General features: G+C 37.5%; 1 protein-coding gene across 1 annotated transcript in view; it reads right to left on the reverse strand.

Moving 5' to 3' along the window:
- The window catches only part of LOC149171768 (superoxide dismutase [Cu-Zn], chloroplastic-like), a 28,392-nt gene extending 10,947 nt beyond the window's left edge, over nucleotides 1-17,445 (reverse strand). The window contains exons 1-7 of the mRNA XM_089424117.1: nucleotides 17,105-17,445; nucleotides 13,265-13,326; nucleotides 13,022-13,061; nucleotides 12,802-12,897; nucleotides 12,676-12,707; nucleotides 12,353-12,428; nucleotides 12,189-12,242 (exon numbers count right to left, since the gene is read on the reverse strand). Coding sequence (XP_089280243.1) covers nucleotides 12,189-12,242; nucleotides 12,353-12,428; nucleotides 12,676-12,707; nucleotides 12,802-12,897; nucleotides 13,022-13,061; nucleotides 13,265-13,326; nucleotides 17,105-17,366 — 622 coding nt within the window. The 5' untranslated portion in view covers nucleotides 17,367-17,445. The remainder of the gene's footprint in view (nucleotides 1-12,188; nucleotides 12,243-12,352; nucleotides 12,429-12,675; nucleotides 12,708-12,801; nucleotides 12,898-13,021; nucleotides 13,062-13,264; nucleotides 13,327-17,104) is intronic.
- Between the last annotated feature and the right edge of the window lie 2,108 nt (nucleotides 17,446-19,553).

Genomic DNA, 19,553 nt, shown 5'->3' on the forward strand with positions numbered 1-19,553 from the left:
CAAAATAAAGAAAAAAGTGCACAAGAGGGGTGGTAAAAATAGGCCAAGCAAAGGGTAGCTCAAGTCCCACAATTGCTCCCTATTCACATTATAATGCTCAAGAATTATGTTAACTAGTACACAAATGGTGGCATCCACCATGCAGTAAACCCCCAACATTACCACTATCCATTTGCACCTACTAATTGATGTGTCGGCCTGGGACCTATCCCTCCCCTTAGGGTTGGAAGCACCTAGTAGGCCTCTAGATAACCCTCCCATATCTTGTTGACTTTTTAGTAGCTTGGAAGGTATTCCAAGCCCTAGGGTTCAAGGTTTGGAGGTCGAAGCACCACAAGAGTCACTTGTGGGCTTGGAACCCAAGGCTGGGGTTTTGCACCCATCGATTTTTGGGCCAAAACCATGGAGCATTTTCTACATGTGATGGATGGAGATGATGGAGGATGGCGAGGAGAATCCAACGCAACAAGAATCATCGAAATCTGAGTTGTAGAAGATGAGTTATGAATTTTTGAAGTTGACAATGGATTTTTGGACAATCAAGTCATGTAGGCTTGAAATGGTTAAGTCCAAAAGACATGTCCATTGGTGAATTCGAGTAGCCCTTCTTTTGTGTATAAATAGAAAATGTAGGAGATCATTTTTACACATCCAAAAGTGCAACATTCATAGCAAATCAACTTTTGAAGGGGCTGCAGCTCAAGTAAGGAGGTCGAGTTTGGAAATAGGACTGCTTTGGGGTTTGTTCACGTCTATTTCAGGGACCGAGTAGGAGCAATAGCATGCCATGACCTCAGGGAGGAATTTTGGGCAGTATTCAAGCTTGTTTTGTGTGGACAGAACTCAAAAGAGGGTGTCGCAGGTCTATTTGGGTGACTGAAGGAGGGTCGCAACCCTAGATCACTTTAGTGAGGGGCCGCAGGTCCATTTAGAGAGCTAGGAACAACCCAGGACTCAAACACACAGCGATAGCACTTAAAAGGAGGGGAGTCGCAATTGTTAGGTGGCAGTTTGGTGGAGTCAAGAGGGCTTATATGTCTGCATCTTTCCCTAACTAGTGAAGTTAACCTACAACAGAGTTGACCTAAAATTGAGGTATGTTATAAGTTGATTTAATGTTGAATTGTCGCTAGTTGGGTGGTGTCCAAGTGTGGACAAAGTTGCAGCATGTGGGAGCCAAGTGTTGAGGTTGACTTAGGCAATTGGAAACCTCAACTAGGAGCAAATCTTACAGTGGAAGAATTGTGTGCCATTGCACTGGTGGAGGGAAACATGTTGACGACCCAAAGTAGCCCTTTACAAGTAGTCATAAAGAGAACTTGCCACCTAAAGGTTGGGTGAAGTTGATGAGCCTAATGTGCAGTACATTGATGGACTAGTGGACTGCTAGATCGGCAGATTGGAGCTCAGGTATTGACCAGCCTAGAAGAGCAAATTGGATCAGCCCATGTTCATTGTAGCAAAAGCGACTTGCAATAGTGATAGGTGGCAGCCCTCCTGGAAACTCTAGTGTTGTTCTTTGATGGATTAAGGGGCAACTAGAGAGCAGATCGGGAGCAAAGGACCAGTAGGAGAAGATACAACATAGAGACTAGAACGAGATTGTCAATGTATCTTGTATTCTTGTACTTGTGGATAATTGAGGGTCATTATCCCTTGTATGGGAGCCCTAGACAATTGTATTATATGTTGATTAATATAACGAAGTTGAGTTGAAATTTGTAAAAAGTTGTCTACACTTGTGCACGTGTGATTTACTGCTTTATACTATTCCGTTGTGCAAAGTAGCTTTGTTGATATTCTTGGTTTGGTAGCATCAAAGATTCTAAGATTCTATCCTAGACCCAAGATCATGGAAATTCAACATATCTAAGCATGGTATTGTTTACAGACCCTAAGCTAGAAATAAATTTAAATATAATGTGTGTGAGAAGTACTTTGCTACCTTTCGCATTAGATATGGCCCACTTTGCCAATTTTATGGTTACTTTACTTATCATGATGATCTCACTTGATTTTGAAGGTATTTTTCAGATTAATGTATCCAACATTAATGTTAACATTCTCCTCTCCTTCCAGAACCTTAAACACTACTCACTAAGCCAAAACATTGCCTAGAAAGAAGACGTACCTCAAAGACCACAAGACGCCCCCAAGCTTGCATTGCACCACCTTCATGGACATTGCCCTATTCTTGGACCACTTTGAAAATGATGGCGACTTGAAATCCCTCTAAAAGAGATGGTACCCCTTTCTAGATGATGATGTCATGCCCTATCCTTGTGACATCACCCTCATAAGGCCTAGAGATGAGGTGAACTGGATTGATGACCACATGATGATGAGGATAGTTTTGTTTAATGATGCACACTTGTTAATGAGGACATGGCTTTGAGTGAGGAGCACTCCTTGACCCATCCTTAGCAACTTTTGATGGAGATCTTCAAAATTGGAGGACGACGTCACCCTTGGGGGACACCTTTCGCTCTCACATGTTGGCTAAAGGAGGCTTTTGTGTTTTATCATTAAGATCGTTATTTTTAGGTCAATTTGTGACCTACTTAATTTGTAAACACTTAAGTATTATTTTTAGGGATTTTGGTCTAATTTTGTCCTCAATCAACTTCATTGCCCTCATATAAGTGGAGGGAAGCCAATTTAGGTCCTAGGATATTCATTGTTACACACACTCATTATTTCGCACTAGAAAGAGTGTGCACTAGTTCTTTTGTCTCTTGGAAGAAATGGAGCACGAGCGTGGCAAATTGTCTTAGGGAAGATATTTTTGCTTGGAGGGATTTTCCCATGGAATGATGAAGTGATGCTATGGTGAATTGTGTTGTTTTATTGTGTCTTCTTCCATTTTGCAAATGTTGTATAATTAGGGTTTTTATGAAGTTTTCATGATATGTTGAATATTTTATGGCTCTAAAATCTCCTTTGCAAGATTTGTCACCAAGTATCCATGAAGGAAACTTAGAATTTCAAATCTCCAATCCAATTCAAATTCGTTGTGATTAGATTGAGAGGTTTCTCTCTCTTACTTGCTTCAATCAAAGTCCTCCACCTTTGACCTTGCCCTTTTTGACCCCATATACCCAAGATTGATAACTAGTCTTTGTGTGTCAATCTTTCAAAATTGAATCTTTTTTCTCTTTATAATGGTAATCTAGGGTTAGGCTATGGAAAACTCTGAATTAAATAGCATAAAATACCTTTAAGGCCATAGTCTTAGGTTTACAGTGTACACTTTGCATCTTTTGAATTGAAAAAAGAAAAATATCATCTTTATGTATTTTTCAGCGACTTTTTAGGGCTAACGCCTAGGATTTATTGGTTGTTTATTGCATTTTCAGCCATTGAAAAATTGTTGCAATATTTTCCGTGGTTTACTCTTTAAATAGCCTTTGTTTATTTATTGTTTGTCATTAATTACAAGGTGTTTTGCCATTGCTATCATACATTTTGCATTCTATAAATTGTCTTCACCTAAACCGTAATTTATAACAGCAATCTTAAATTCAAGTTAACATGTGTTTCGAATCTACTTGAGCACCTCCATGATCATATTGGCCCTTAGGCTTAGCCATTGGATTTTTGAACTCGTTGTTGCACATCACCCAAAGCCCTACCTTATTGAATGTTATTCTAGGGTGTCTATTTAGCAAAATCCTTGGAAGGCATTTAGCCTGAGAAGTCTTGGATTAATCCCCAAGATCTACTAGGGAAGCCTCCCTTATGAGGATAACATCCATCCACAAAACAACAGGGAAGTAGCTACTAAGGTGACAGTGGTGGTTGATCCCATTGTTGCCCCTAACCTAGGGTGCCTAGCGAGGCTTTGCACTAGGGTGCCAAATTTTGCTATAACAGGGACATCATAAAAAACTGAATCAAATCTTTATAAACAATTTACCTATTGTTTTACACGTGTGCAAGCCTCTTTAGGTGTGACTTATATCATTACTTCGTTGGGACTCCTATTCAACAAATATATTGCTATATTCATCACTTCAAGCCAATACTCATCTAGAAGCAACTTATCTTGCAACATTTTCTTCATTATTTCCACAACTATATTAGTCCACCTTTCACTATCACCTCTTTGTCTTTGGACTCCTTTTACAAAAATCAGCGAACATAACAAACTAATCTCCATGATAGAACTAGAAGAAACTTATCTTCCTACCACGTTCTTCCTCTATCTTTGCCTTAAACTTCATAAAAGCATTTAATCCATATATCTCTTCTTAAGAAAGAAGACCCATGAATTTTATGGAAAATCAACAACAAGAAGCATAAAATACCATGCACCAGATAATGATGATGTTCTTATTAGAGTCCAGACCAACAGCTTCAATGTGTACAAGCTCCAAAACTTTGTCTGTGTTGGAAAATCAGAAAGGCAGAAAGACTCTCTTATATAGATAATTACTTGTGATTCTTTTATCTTTATGTTCTTCTTTATCTTTTAGTTCATCAAGCAATTACCAAAACAATAACACAAAGACAACAAATGTAGGCAGACAACCAAGGGAAAACCTAGTCAACAATTCTTCCTTCAACAGTTTCTCGAGATAATCCAAGACTATAGACCCAGACAGAGATTCCTTCCACACCAACTCAGCCCTCAATCCTTCTTGTAAACGACAACCCTTCACAAGCAACTTCAACCTGGCAGCATGAGCAGTAGCTTCAACCCAACAACAGTAGCAACAGCGACTTCAACCAAACTTGGAGAACTTTGATCTGCCTTGATACACCTCAGAACAGGGTGAGAGTTGTCCCAAAATTTTGATCATGAGGTTTACTATCTCCTTCTAGAAACTCACACTCCTTTCCAGCCCCTCCTTTAGCCCTTTCTCAACTTCGCACTTTTCCAGCTACCATCTTCAGAGATCGAACTATGTGAGAGAAAATGAGATGCTTCAAATGAATTTGAACTCCTTGTAGTTATAGCCCTTATGTGAGGTCGAATTACTTGTCTTGAGGCCGACATGGTGTTGGGGAGAATAAATTCATTTTTGTCTCAAAAATATTCTTTTTACATGATCTGAAAGCCCAAGAAGGGTCTCTTTAAATGTACAATGGCTCTAATGACTCGGAATAAATCCTAGAAGTCCTCAATGGGGACTTTGACCTAAAACATGATGACCCAAGCATAAGACCCATGCTTTAATAAGTCGTAATAATAATAATAATAATATTTTCTTCATTCTTTTGATAAGTACATCTCAAATACATTTATGAAGACTGAACCTAGTTACAAATTTCAACACTCCCTCTTAACTAGGGACGTATTCATTAGTACAAGTACAAGGAAGATCTTAGAACACATGAATTGTGAAAAGCTTTAGGCACCGCAATGCCATGGACTAGATTCCTGACCAAGGAAATCTATCAAAGGTCCTCCAATAGTTTAAGCACCACACTGCCATGAACTAGATTCTTGACCAGGGAAATCTATCCAAGTGGGGCTAAGATGAACTAAAGCTTTCAACCTCTCTAGGTACCATCAAGCTTACTTACTAACCATCAAGCTTTCAACACTCCCTCTTAACTAGGGAGGTATTCATCAGTACAAGTACAAGGAAGATCTTAGAACACATGAACCATGAAGAGCTTTAGGCACCGCAATGCCATGGACTAGATTCCTGACCAAGGCAATCTATCAAAGGTCCTCCAATAGTTTAAGCACCACAATGCCATGAACTAGATTCCTAACCAAGGAAATCTATCCAAGTGGGGCTAAGATGAACTAAAGCTTTCAACCTCTCTAGGTACCATCAAGCTTACTTACTAACCATCAACCCGAGGAACTAGATGTGTATCCGAGGTCAAAGCTCCATGACCGACGCCACCGTCCCTACTTCGAGAACTAGACATCAACACAAAGTGTCGGCCAGATGTCCTCCAAAGCAATGTCTCACACAAAGCCTCAACCTTTCAATCGATAACAAAACCTCCCCGATCAAACAGATCAGCAACTAATCTCTCCAATCAAACTGATCGTCAACTCTAAACATGTAAAGACATGCTATCAAACTTCCGCGAGATTTACCTATACAAATACAACCCCAATTAGTAACAAACTTTCAAATGTACATATATACAAACCTTCGGGGTGTTCCAAACAACTTGATGTTGCTTCTCAACTTTTCATACTAGGACTTAGAGCTTTTCCAATGAATCTTCACAGAAGATTCCTTCAACCATGCAACTTCCTTTCCTACTTCTCATGCAGCAACATATTCCATATATCGATTTGCCTTTTCTTATCTCAACAGCACTTCAAAAAATACATTCTCCATTTTCTTCTATCAAGGTTTCCATCATGACTATGATATGCCCTCCCTCTCAACTAGGGAGATTCCTTTCATCCGGGCTCCCTCTCAATCTAGGGATAGATTTCATTCATTCAAGCTCCCTCTTAACCTAGGGAGATTTCTTTCAATTAAGCTCCCTCTTAACCTAAGGAGATTTCATCCAAGGTCTCGCTTAACTTAGGGAGTTATACTTTTTCTTTACGACGTCAGAGAATCTTTCATGGCTTTATCAGAGTTATTCACATCATGCTTATCACATCAACTTTTCTTTACGAGTGTCTTCACTATATTGAAGATCACGTACCTGCACAACTTAGATAGCAAGTACAATTAAATCTATAGAAGCATGAAGTTAACCATATCAAAATCACGGAAGCATTCAAATTTCAACTTTATATATCAGATGCCCAAACTTAATTACAAATAAGAGACACATACTCTTCACCTTCTTGCTAGAGATTTTGTCATAACCCTAGACTACTTCATCAAAGCTTCGAGCATTTCATAACAAACCCTAAGGTTTCAATGTTTCTTCCAAAGCAAACCCTAGAAACAATTCAAACAAATATACATCTACAATGTATCTAACAACTTCAAAATTCATATGTTAGACTTCCTACTAGGATTTCATACAAACCCTGGATTTCATACATGAGATTTGACAATCAAAACCAATCACAACTCAATCAATAACATGACTAACTTCCACTAGGGTTTCTTGCAAACCCTAGATTTTTCTCAATCAAACATCAACCACAACTGAAACTCAGATTTCAACAATCTTACACAAATCTCAAATTATCATATTGTCATCATATATCAGAGATTTTCACTTCTACTAAGGTTTAACTCCAAAACCCTAGAATTCACAAATATTATCATCCTAGAGAAAATAAATTTCAACTACGACTTAGTTCCAAACCCTATGACTCATGACCATCAACAATTAGGTCAACTCATATATCTAGGATTCCATCATCATGCACAAGCATATCATAACATGTGTTAGTCAAACCCAACTACACCAATATCAATAAGAGTTAGGCATATAACAAACTTGATCATACTAGGGTTTGATCGGACAAACACACACATCCCAAGGAAAACATTTTTTAAAACATTATAAGGGTCTTGCTTATACATTCTACCAAACCCTAAAGTTCTAGGGTTTCAACACAAAATATAGCAAACCTTAAATTATCAATACTTCAAAAGCTCGAGATTTCAAACATTACCATTCAACCCTAACAAGTTAGGGTTTCCATAACCATACCAAAACCCCAAACAAGACATTATCAAAGCATCAGTTAGTTACTTTAGACTTCATCAAAACATCAGACATTTTCTTTCAACAATAACCCTAAGCAGATTAGGGTTTCACACATAATCATCGACATACCCTTAAGTTAGGGTTTTTCACAATGAACCTTTCTAGGGTTCCACAAGAGCAATCAGAGATATAAGGAGGGTAGATTTATCTAATGATGAATCACCCAATCAAGAATCTTTAAGATTCTATAGAGCTAGATAAAAAGATGTTAGTAATAGTTTATCAAGAATGAATATGTAGAGAGCAAGAACTTGTAATTCCAAACATACCTCTTATCTCTTAACAAACCTTGTACTTTTAATACTTTGTTTTGTGAGACCTTCTTCCTCTAGATTTATCTAATGATGGATCACCCAATCAAGAATCTTTAAGATTCAATAGAGCTAGATAAAAAGATGTTAGTAATAGTTTATCAAGAATGAATATGTAAAGAGCAAGAATTTGTAATTCCAAACATACCTCTTATCTCTTAACAAACCTTGTACTTTAACAAGTTTTCCTAGACAAGGAAATAAGAGGAGAAATGTGATTAGTAATTTATGCAAACAAAACCAGATAAGTAAGGAAAACTAAAAATGAAAATAGTAATAGGATACTTATCTTTGGAGGTTGATGAGAGCTCCCAGCATCCCTCCAAGCTTGAGGGATACCTATAACCTTAAGAACAAATAAAAATGTTTTTCCATAATGTTAAACCTACAAAAATAGAAATCAAAAAGAAATAACAAAAACTTAGATCAAAAGACTTTAGTAGTGTAAGTCTCTTAAATCCAATTCTTTGGGATGTCTTCTTTGGAGATCCTTCTTCAGCTACATTGGCTTGATCCCTGCTTCTCTTCTTGTTCTTCGGATTGTCGGGGCATTCATTTCTATATTGGCCCATCTTGTGGCATTGGTAGCATTCTATTTTGGACATATCAACCTTCTTTCTTGGCCCTCTTGACTTCTTGGAGTGACTTTCCTTGTGAGAGGTAGAGTAAGCATTTGATACCCTTACTTCTTCATTGTTGGATACTAAAACAATTCTCATTTCTTCTTGGGTGCAGGCATTCCACAGTTGTTCAAAGGTGGGAGCTTTTTTCCAACTATTGAGACGTAAAGCAAAAGAGCTCCAAGTAGGTGGTAATCCCAACAATGCAGTGATTACTAGCTCCTTCTCTGGCACTATTTCATCTATGGCTTGAAGTTCATCTCTAATCCTTGATATCCTTACAAAGAAGGAAGCCACAGTATCATCTTTAGTCATCTTTGCAATCCTCAACTCATTCTTTAAGCTTGCTACTTGACCTATGTTCTTGATAGTGAATAATTTTGTCAATGCTTCATACATTTCTTGAGCATAGTCTATATTGGAAATGTATGGGACAAGATTGTCCTTAATGCTTTCTACCATCAAAGTCATCGCCAATATTTCCAATTCCCTATACTTCACCCTGTCTCCATCACTGGATTCTTCGGTAGGTTTCTTCACCTTTCCTCTGACCACATCCACGACCTTGTTCTTTTCAAGAATGATGCGAATCCTCTTTTTCCAAGATTTGTAGTTTGATGCTCCTTCCAACTTGTACTCGCTCTTTAATGTGTTAGAGATTGTCCTTGACGATAGAGAGCATCTTCTCTTATAAGAGCTCCTTATATGATCCCTAGATCAATCCTTTAGATCCTTCTAGTAGATACTCAAGATTGCCTTTTTCCTCCTTACCTTAGCTCTAATACCATGTTAGAAAATCAGAAAGGTAGAAAGATTTTCTTATATAGATAATTACTTGTGATACTTTTATCCTTATGTTCTTCTTTATATTTTAGTTCATCAAGCAATTACCAAAACAATAACACAAGGACAACAAATGTACGTAGATAGCCAGGGCAAAACCCCTATCTAGGGGAAAACCCAGTCAACAATTCTTCCTTCAATAGTTTCCCGAGATAATCCAAGACTCTAAACCAGATAGAAATTCCTTCCACATCAAGTCAGCCCTCAATCCTTCTTGCAAATGACAACCCTTCACAAGCAACTTCAACTTGGCAACGTCATCAATAGCTTCGACCCAGTAGCAACTTCGACCCAACAACAGTAGCAGCAACAACTTCAACCAAACTTGGAGAACTTCGATCTCCCTTGATACACCTCAGAACAGGGTGAGAGTTGTCCCAAAATTTCAATCTTGAGGTTTACTATCTCCTTCCAGAAACTCGCACTCCTTTCCAACCCTTCCTCTAGCCCTTTCTCAACTTCGCACTTTTCCAGCTTCCAGCTTCAGAAATCGAACTATGTGAGAGAGAATGAGATGCTCCAAATGAATTCGAACTCCTTGTATTTATAGCCCTTATGTGAGGTCAAATTACTTGTCTTGAGGCCGAGTTGGTGTGGAGGAGAATAAATTCATTTTTGTCTCAAAAGTAATTCTTTTTACATGATCTGAAAGCCCGAGAAGGGTTTGAGGCTGACTTGATCTTCTTGAGGCCGACTTGGTGTGGAGGGGAATAAATTCATTTTTGTCTCAAAAATAATTCTTTTTACATGATCCGAAAGCCTGAGAAGGGTCTCTTTAAATGTACAATGACTCAGAATAAATCCTAGAAGTCCTCAATGGTGACTTTGACCTAAAACATGATGACCCAAGCATGAAACCCATGCTTTAATAAGTCATTATAATAATAATAATAATAATTTCTTCATTTTTGATGAGTACATCTCAAATACATTTATGAAGACCGAACCTAGTTACAAATTTCAACAGCCTACTCCCACATCTGTAGCTTCTTTGTGTTACCTTCCATCTAAGCATGTATTACATATCCCTTATGTTTTCTTCATATCAGGTAGGCCATCAACCATCTGGAACCTAATTGGAAGGGAAAGATGTGGATAACACAAGTGCTCGTATCACAAATGCCAAAGTGCATTAACACCAAACTCTCTTTCATTTACCATTCTATGGGAAATTACTCTGCCATTATCTATCACCTTAAATTCACAAACCAGTGCAATAATAATGTCAACAAACTCAAACTCCGATCACCACACAGAAATACTTGCTGCCAATCTCATAACCAAATTTCATAAAAAGATTATTCTTCTGAAGAAAAATATGTTCTCAAAATCATAAGCTTCAAAGACTTGAACAAATTGTTTTTTGAGATTACATACACTTCCTCTTTTCTCACCTACATGCTACCTATTATGTTCCCATGGCAAAATTCACTCCTTCAACAAGAATCAATTCGCCCCCACAACAGCGCTTCTTTAACACTGAGCAGCTAGCTCTTTGAGGCATCACCTTTACACAAAGGACCCCACACAATCCTTAGACCAAGTACTCTTTAAAGTTCTTCATTCTGGATTCACACCTTTACTCATTGGCAGCTCCAAGCTCTTTTACCCAAATTAACATCTTTGCAAGCTAGCTCCAATCAGCATAACACTTTTTTATTTCACATGGTAACACAAGTTATACACAATGGTGTTTTATTTCACATGGTAACACAAGTTATACACAATGGTGACTTTCTGAAGCTGGTGGTTCTTCCTTCACAGCAGATCTTTCTTTCAAAGTGTGGTGACTTGCTCCTGGCAGATCAATTCCTAACAGAACAAGATGGAAATATTTATTTCAATCAAGGTAGCCCGCAACTCTAACAAGATGATTCTCCCCCAAGATATGACAAGGTTTCTGCTCTTCTTGTGTTCTGACAGCCTTTGACCACGATAACTCTGTCTCAATTGTGCCTGTGTTATTCCTTGGTGGCAACTCTCCCAGCAAGGATGGGATTCTTCACACAGTGATTTAATTCTTGTTTGGCTGCTCAATTCCTAGCAGCTCCAGCTAGGGCTCTTCACACTTTCCTCAAATCACACAGATGGAAGGGCTCTTCACTTTCCCACAAGATGTCTGACAAAAAATATTCGCAATGCACATTGTTTTTTGTATTTTATTCTCACTTCAATCACATTCGCATACAATCAGAATAGCCTCTTGTATGTGGTTTGCTTTACCTACTTTGTCAAGCGCTTGATTTGTTTATGTAGTTCTTTGGCCTATCTCTGATCTGCAATGGTCCTTGGGTCTTCTCTCACTCTCCTTGGCTCGTCCTCAACATCGCTATAATACCATGTGAGTTTTATATAACGCAAACTATCATACACTGAATGAGAGAATGATGTGCTTGGTTCGTCTCAATGTGGTGTGTATGTCAATGCATACAAAGTCCCATATAACCACTTTATTAATTAAGTTCTAACCTATTCTAACACAACTCTATTCATGACATGTGACATAAATCACTAATTTACTCATTTAAAGTACATTACAACTTTATTAGACAATATATGCTAACTCTAACACAAATTACAGTGGGCACTATTCCCAATATTAACCAGCTCGGAAGGTAGAGATCTAATTTGAATTAAATGATGATACAACAGTTTCAAATTACTTCAGACACATTACACATCACAGCTTCCTCTTCTCACTTAAAAACCATAGCACCCTTACACAAAAACTGGGAAGCAAAGAAGGATTTTTGCATACCACAAGCCAACCTGCCCCCAGCATTGCCAGTTGTCAGACTAAGTTCATGCCCACCTGAGACCAAAGCAGGATGTGTAATTCACAGAAATTAGTTGCATCCTCATGGATCCAGATTTCAAATTGATGTGTGAGAGAAAATGTAAATCGTTGGAAGCGCGTCCTACCTTTCCCCAGGTCATCCTCTAACTCATGGACAACAAGTGCCCTACCAATAACTGAATCAGGTCCACTCAATGGAATCTGCACATATAAAAAAAATTAGGTCAGGGAATCGATCCCAAAAGAGATGTTACAGAAAAGGATATAAATCTTAATGGAGTGCAAAATAATAGATTATATAACTAACAGAACGGATACTCTCGCACATCCAATACCATCTTTAAAGCCATTTGGCAGTTGAGCGTAAGTCACTTGCTAATAAGAATAATGCTTTAGTTAAAAAATAAAGAAAGCTTCACTGAAGTAAATCAAATTCTTGAAAAACTACCTGATTATCAACAATTGTTGCCTCTGCAACTCCTGTTAATAAACATAAAACCTTTAAAACCAAGTCCTTTAATCAAAACAAATTATTTTTCTGGTCAGAGAAAAAAATGTTACAAATATGAATTACCATCAGAACCCGCAACTATGTTTCCCAGGTCACCCGCATGGCGTACATCATCCTCAGGAGCACCATGTGTCAATTTTTTTGGATTAAAATGTGATCCTGGAGAACAGATAAATTTTTTGAAAAATAGCCAAACCATCAGCAAATACAAAGACATATATTGGTGTTAATTCAAGAAGCATCAAACTACAAAATATTTGCTAAATCACAGAATAGAAGTCACCTGTTGACATGCAGCCATTGGTTGTGTCACCAAACTCATGCTATAAACAACAGAGAAAAGGTAAGGTATTAGCTCTAAAAATGTGTGTCAAAATAAATAATTCAATAATTAAATCATTCCTGGTGTATTCCAAGGAAAGACCTTAGTCCGTAGTACCACACATGTACATTTTCAAAATAATAATTAATAAGCACCATTAATCTGAAATTCACTCACAAGTGCCAAAGTTCATCCTATACTCACTAGATGAAAGCCATGCTTCCCAGGAGTCAGTCCTGTCAAACGGACCTTCACTGTTGTGGGACCTGTTGCAAAATAACCAATGTTTTCAATTGCAGTATCTTGGTAGCCAATATAGTTGCAACAAATGAAATATTTGACCTAACCCAAAAGTCTATTAATTCTGCCTGTCAAATGTGATAGCTGTTGATCAATTAGAGTTCACGTTCATAAGGACAAAAGCTGACAAGAAACCAAATTTGCCGACACCAACAAAACTGATATGATTGTCAATGTACCAAATCTTCAAACATTTGCTTTAGCAATGAAGAATAGAGTTTCAACTTTCAACTACCAGCATTAACCCAAAACATCTTTTACTGGCCACTACAGGAAAAAAAATCACAAACCTGTGCTTTTCTTAAACAAAAAGGTTGCTTAGAAATAAAGTTTTGGGGAAAAACTTATGTAAAGCTTGAAATAGAAATAAAATATGCCAACAAGTTAAATACTGAATTGATTACAACATTAACTTAAATAGAAACTTATCACTTGCACATAAGAATGTGGTGTGATGGAAATGCAAGAGGACTTTTCCCCTGCCCATCCAGATTCAAATCTCACTGATTTGTTCGAACAAGAAAGCGGGGGAGTCTTTGAGCCAATCTCGGAACACATGTGAGTTGCGTGTTTATTGGGGCTGGAAAGGTACCAGCAACCTCACTCTTGCTCAAGTGCTTGAGGGTGGGATAGTACTGCTTCAAACATTTCAAGCCCAATGGGTTGGCTCAACCAATTGTCGCAATGTTGCTGGGCATTTTGCTACTTCTGAACTGGCAAGTGCCCAATTCAAACTCCCTCCAGTGAAGCACACTAGTCTATACTGACAGGTTTAATACTAGGGACCCATCCACAAATGTGGGGAGATATCCCTTGGGTTTTCCCACAAGGTTTTCCTTTGGAAAAAGATTAGAACCCTATCAAAGTAAGGGCACTAATGTAAGCCAAAATAGTAAACAGTAACACTGTAGTTTTACCTTTTTTAAATAGCCAATTAGTTACGTTATTTGCAAGCACTTTAAAGTATGCATCTTTGCCAAAGATATATCTGCTATGTCTTTTCTATCAATATTATGTATGCACAGAACTGCTGTGTTGTTGTGCCGTCCATTTTACAAAATAATTTTTCCTAGTTTCAGTAAAGATATATCTTCTATATAAGACCTTGAAGCACCTACCCAATATGTCATCAATTTGATATAGACAGTACTTACTATAATCCAAGAAACCTTAGTCCTCTTCTCTGATTATCTGGTACAATGTACTTACCTACCAAACTGATAAATATATACTGTGTTCAGATAAAGAATAAAGGGATATTACAATGGCAGTCACTCCATCACGCTGTACAAATGGGGGAGCGAAGGTTGATTAAATGGGTTAACTCTACTCGTCACAGACCTGCAACTTAAAATACAGTTTAAACTGCATTGAATATTTTCTAGAAAGACTGGATTAGAGGAACAATATTTATTATATTTATTAGAAAAAACATTACGGATAAAATATAACAAATTAGGGAGCCAATAACAGAGATCCTTGATTTTAGGTCCTAAACACACATACAGCGAAAAATATTGTTACAGCCTCATACACCTTCTTGGTCTGGCTGGGCACTAAAAATATTAAGAAAATAAAGCAAAATTTTACGCTAATAGACAAGTTATGGAAAATTTTAGACATATTCGACCACATAAAGGGGATCCATATGAATCACATCTAATGCTGTGCAGGTCTGAGAGAAAAATGCCGGTTGGGAACTACTAATAGAAGAAAACAAGGACGTTTGGCCCCCAAGATCCCTTTTAATGTATTGCGTTACATACACCGCAATTAAAGCCATTATGTTTTCACCATACACAATCATTCTCAATGCAGCATGGTTGACTAGAGAGACAAATGAGCATTTTTAGGATCAGTAAGACCCTTTTGATTGAACAGGATACAGAACTCATTACCATATCAGCTCTATATGACAATGACGTTTCACCAAGAAGCCATGACTTCGGGACCTTGGAAAGACTTGAACAACCGCATTATCACCGGCAGTACTCTTGCTGGGTTTTGAACACGTGTCATCATCACGGCAAGTGTTCCAACTGTCACATCTCAGCAAACTTGACTCAACAGAGTGTTCAGCTGTACAGCAGGGTTCCTCTCTTGCTGGAATTGTCCCGCTACATATCATAACTTTCAAAGAAACCAGGCTGTGTGCACGTCCTGGGCAATTTGGCAGGATGAAAAACCCTCAAACCTAGAAACTAAACCAATGGAAGTCGGCTCATTGCAGTGTAACCTCCCACGGAATGTTTCTTGAAGCAGTTATAAAATAATAATAATAGAAAAACATTGCCCTACAGACAGCAACATAGTTGGGGAGCTACAAACCCCAACTCCACATGACAGCGGCACCTAAGTTGCACAAATACGGACACAGTATCTGAAATTAATACAACAATTTTCAAAAAATCAGAATAAAAGACAGCTAGGATACATCTAGTTCATACATAAATGTGTGTGTTTGTGTGAAAGAGAGAAAGAAACCATGAGACATTAATAAAATTCAGAATACCATTCATGAATTTCGAATTTGGAAATAAAGCCAACAAAAATTTATCATTGAGAAAGAAATTTGGAAATAAAACCAACAAAATTTTATCATGGAGAAAGGCACCAGCTCTCTATTTATAACTTGATTTGTAACAAATTAGTGTGAGCAATCCTTTTTTTTAATATTTTGTTTTAGTTTTGGGTGCCATATTACGCTGACTCAAATGCCTGCACAAATGGTCAAAACCTTGGCTCAAACAATCCTCTGAATCGAAGGATACAGCATGTCAAAAATTTGAAACGCCACTGAAATGCTCCAGTTGTGCTTCAGAGGCACTTCGTACAAGGAAATGTTTCCAAAATGCCTAAATGCATTTCTAACACTTCCAGGTTGAGTAACTGATAACATATGGTACAAACCCACTTTAATATGGAAGGAGAAATATGAATCTTCTACATCTCCCAAGCAAGTGCAACGCCTTTACCAACTCACCATAGGGTAATCCCCCAGATACAGTGCAAATGCATGAGAACGGAGAATGTAGCTTTCAGTGTTAGTGCTAAGAGATTGCAAAAATTAATCCAGTGCACCAAACTCTTTCGAGTCCAAGTCTACTCCCCAGTTTGACTCTGCTGTTTGAAAAAGCAAGTTAAATTGGCTCCTTTGAATCTGACTCAAAATTGCATAATCACTATGACTCGAATCAAATGCCACTCAGATTGACTCAGTTACTCGGCAGCCTGATGCGCAAACTCACTTGTCCATCCAGAAAAACACTCGAAGAAACCAAAAATTAAAAAGTCACTCATTTCACCTGCCTAGCCCGATTCCAGAGCTGGCAAGTAGCAGACTATAAACTATCCAGAATCAAATTAAAGGAGCTATTAATAAAAAATTGCATCATACAGCCCAGGTTAAACTTTTATTTAAATCAATTTAGTGGGTTTTTTCAAAATTTCCCAATTCAGTTCCTGAATTGTTCCTCACTCTTCCCCACAAAATACAGCATTCCTTCAAAAAAAACGAAAATTAAATAAATAAACAAATAACTTAGTAAACCTTTGATAATTAATAGAAAACAATCAGACACCAATGGTATTAAAGAAAATGCAAATCATACATATAACAGTTCAACTGATGACAGGAAAAAAAAAATCACTGGCACTTGTCTCATTGTCCCATATTGCTGTCAAAACCAAAACCCTTGAGTAAAAATGACGCAAACGACGGAAAAATTGAAGCAGATGAAATACCGTTGTCTTCCTGCGAGAGAGTGACAACACCCCCAACCTGTGAATTCCCTTTGAGCACGGCAACGGCCTTCTTGGCCTCTGCGACGACGGTCAGCGCCCGGGCTGCAGGCGCGAAGGAAAATGCCCTCTGCGGCATTCGAACCACGGAGCCCTTGAACTCGGACTGAAACGGATAGTGGCCATTTGAGAATGTTAGAGGAGATGCCATAGAGGCAGCGATGATAGTCTGGGCCGCCATTGCTGCTGCCAGAGCTTGTTGCATGTATGAAACAGAGTGGAGGAGATAAGGGTGCTCTCGGCTATCGCGACGTCGAAGGGCTCCGCTAAATTTAGCGGCTGGTGGAGTTTTTGTTGTCCATAATTTGGGATAAACTGGAGGTGACTTTGTCTGCTTGCCACGTGCCGTCTTGCGAAACTTCTAGCTAGATTCTCTTCGATGATTACGTATATAAAATTTACGAGTGTCCTAAACGTTTTAAATTTTCGATATGTTTTGTAATTATTATTATTAGTTTTATCTATTGGAATGGCAAATATGAAGAGTTAAAATTTAGAAATTGAGTGATTTAAGATGTTTTAAAAAATACATTGTAAAAATAAAATCAATTAGATTTATCTTGCATTTATTTATTGAGAGATCAAATCTTTTATGGTGTAAATATTTATTCAAGTTTTGCACTTAAAAAACCTCCAGAGATTTGATCCCTCTCGGTGCTTGATAGATCTAGAATTAAGATGGATTTAGATGTGGTCATACAAAATTTATTGAACATCTAATTATTTTGATCATTTCAAATATGCTAACTTGATTTATTGTAGTAAACATTATACCTTGTCTTTGTTGTTCTCAAATATTAATAGTAGTTTTCTGCAAAGTCAATCATTCACTTATGGAGTGTTAAACTTCAAATAATTTTCAATAATAATTATTTTCTATTGCCTCGTTTGAATGCAAAGTGAATAACATAGTTGAATGATGGCAAATGAGAATAATAAGAATGTAGCCAATTACAAATAGTTTAAAGTTTCTGGAAGCAAACATTTCAGGTAAGTGAACATCTTATTTAGGATGAAAATTCAAAAGTATTGTATTTATGGTTGAATTACTATAACACATAAGTCAATGCACATCGTGAATAATTTTTATGTGATTACACTCTGAGAGAGTGTGTATGTTTTGGGGGTGAGAATGAGATACAAGAGGAGATAATGATATAGATGGAAGGGGGGGGCAAAGACATGGAGGGAGTAAGAGATATAGATATGGAGAGAGAGAGAGAGAGAAAGGGAATAGAGAGAAAGGGAGGGGAAAAAGGAGGGAGGGAGAGAGAGAGATATAACTATGGAGAGAGAGTGTGTGTTTAGCAGTGAGGTAGAAATATAAAGAAGGAGAGACATTGGGAGATAGAGATATAGATGGAGAGGGCACAGATATGCTTACACTGAAATCAATGTACATTATTAATCTAATTACTTTGAAATTAATGTACATCATACATCTAGTTGCATCAAATCAGAAATCAACATCTATACTGAAATCAATGCATCTAGTGCAAACAATCAAATAGGATTAAAAATCAACATTTACATTGAAATCAATACATGCGAGCAATCAAATATGATTATAAATCAATATCTACATTGAAACCAATGCATCTAGTGCAAGCAATCAAATAGGAGTAGAAATCAACATCTATACTGAAATCAATGCATCCAGTGTAAGGTATTAAATAGGTTAGAAATTGACATCTACATTGAAATCTATGCATCTAGTGTAAGGTATTAAATAGGATTAGAAATCGACGTCTACATTGAAATCAACGCATCTAGTGTAAGTGATCAAACAAGATTAGAAATCAATATCTACACTAAAACCAATGCATCTAGTGCAAGCAATCAAATAGGAGTAGAAATCAACATCTACACTGAAATTAGTGCATCTAGTGTAAGGTATTAAATAGGATTAGAAATTGGCATCTACATTGAAATCAATGCATCTAGTGTAAGCGATCAAATAGGATTAAAAATCAATATCTACGCTAAAGCCAATGCATCTAGTGCAAGCAATCAAATAGGAGTAGAAATCAACATCTACACTAAAATTAATGCACCTATTGTAAGGTATTAAATAGGATTAGAAATTGGCATCCACACTGAAATCAATGCGTATAGTGCAAGCGATCAAATAGGATTAGAAATCAATAACTACACTAAAATCAATACGTTTATTTTAGTGAAAAACAAAAATATTCATGACATTTTAAGTCTAACTCCTATGTTTGTATTTGTCTCTATGTGTCTCTTTATTCTTCCCTTTCTCACCACCTTCCATTCTGTGTCTATCTCCCTCCCTCTCTCCTTCTCTCTCTCTCTCCCTCCCTCTCCCCCGTCTCTCTCTCTCTCTCTATCGCTCCCTCCCTTTCTCTATCTTTCTCTTCTTCTCTCTCTC

This window comes from Pinus tabuliformis, chromosome 4_2, assembly GCF_031772625.1.
Source record: "Pinus tabuliformis cultivar Carrire ecotype Pingquan chromosome 4_2, CPIR1, whole genome shotgun sequence".
Taxonomy (NCBI): domain Eukaryota; kingdom Viridiplantae; phylum Streptophyta; class Pinopsida; order Pinales; family Pinaceae; genus Pinus; species Pinus tabuliformis.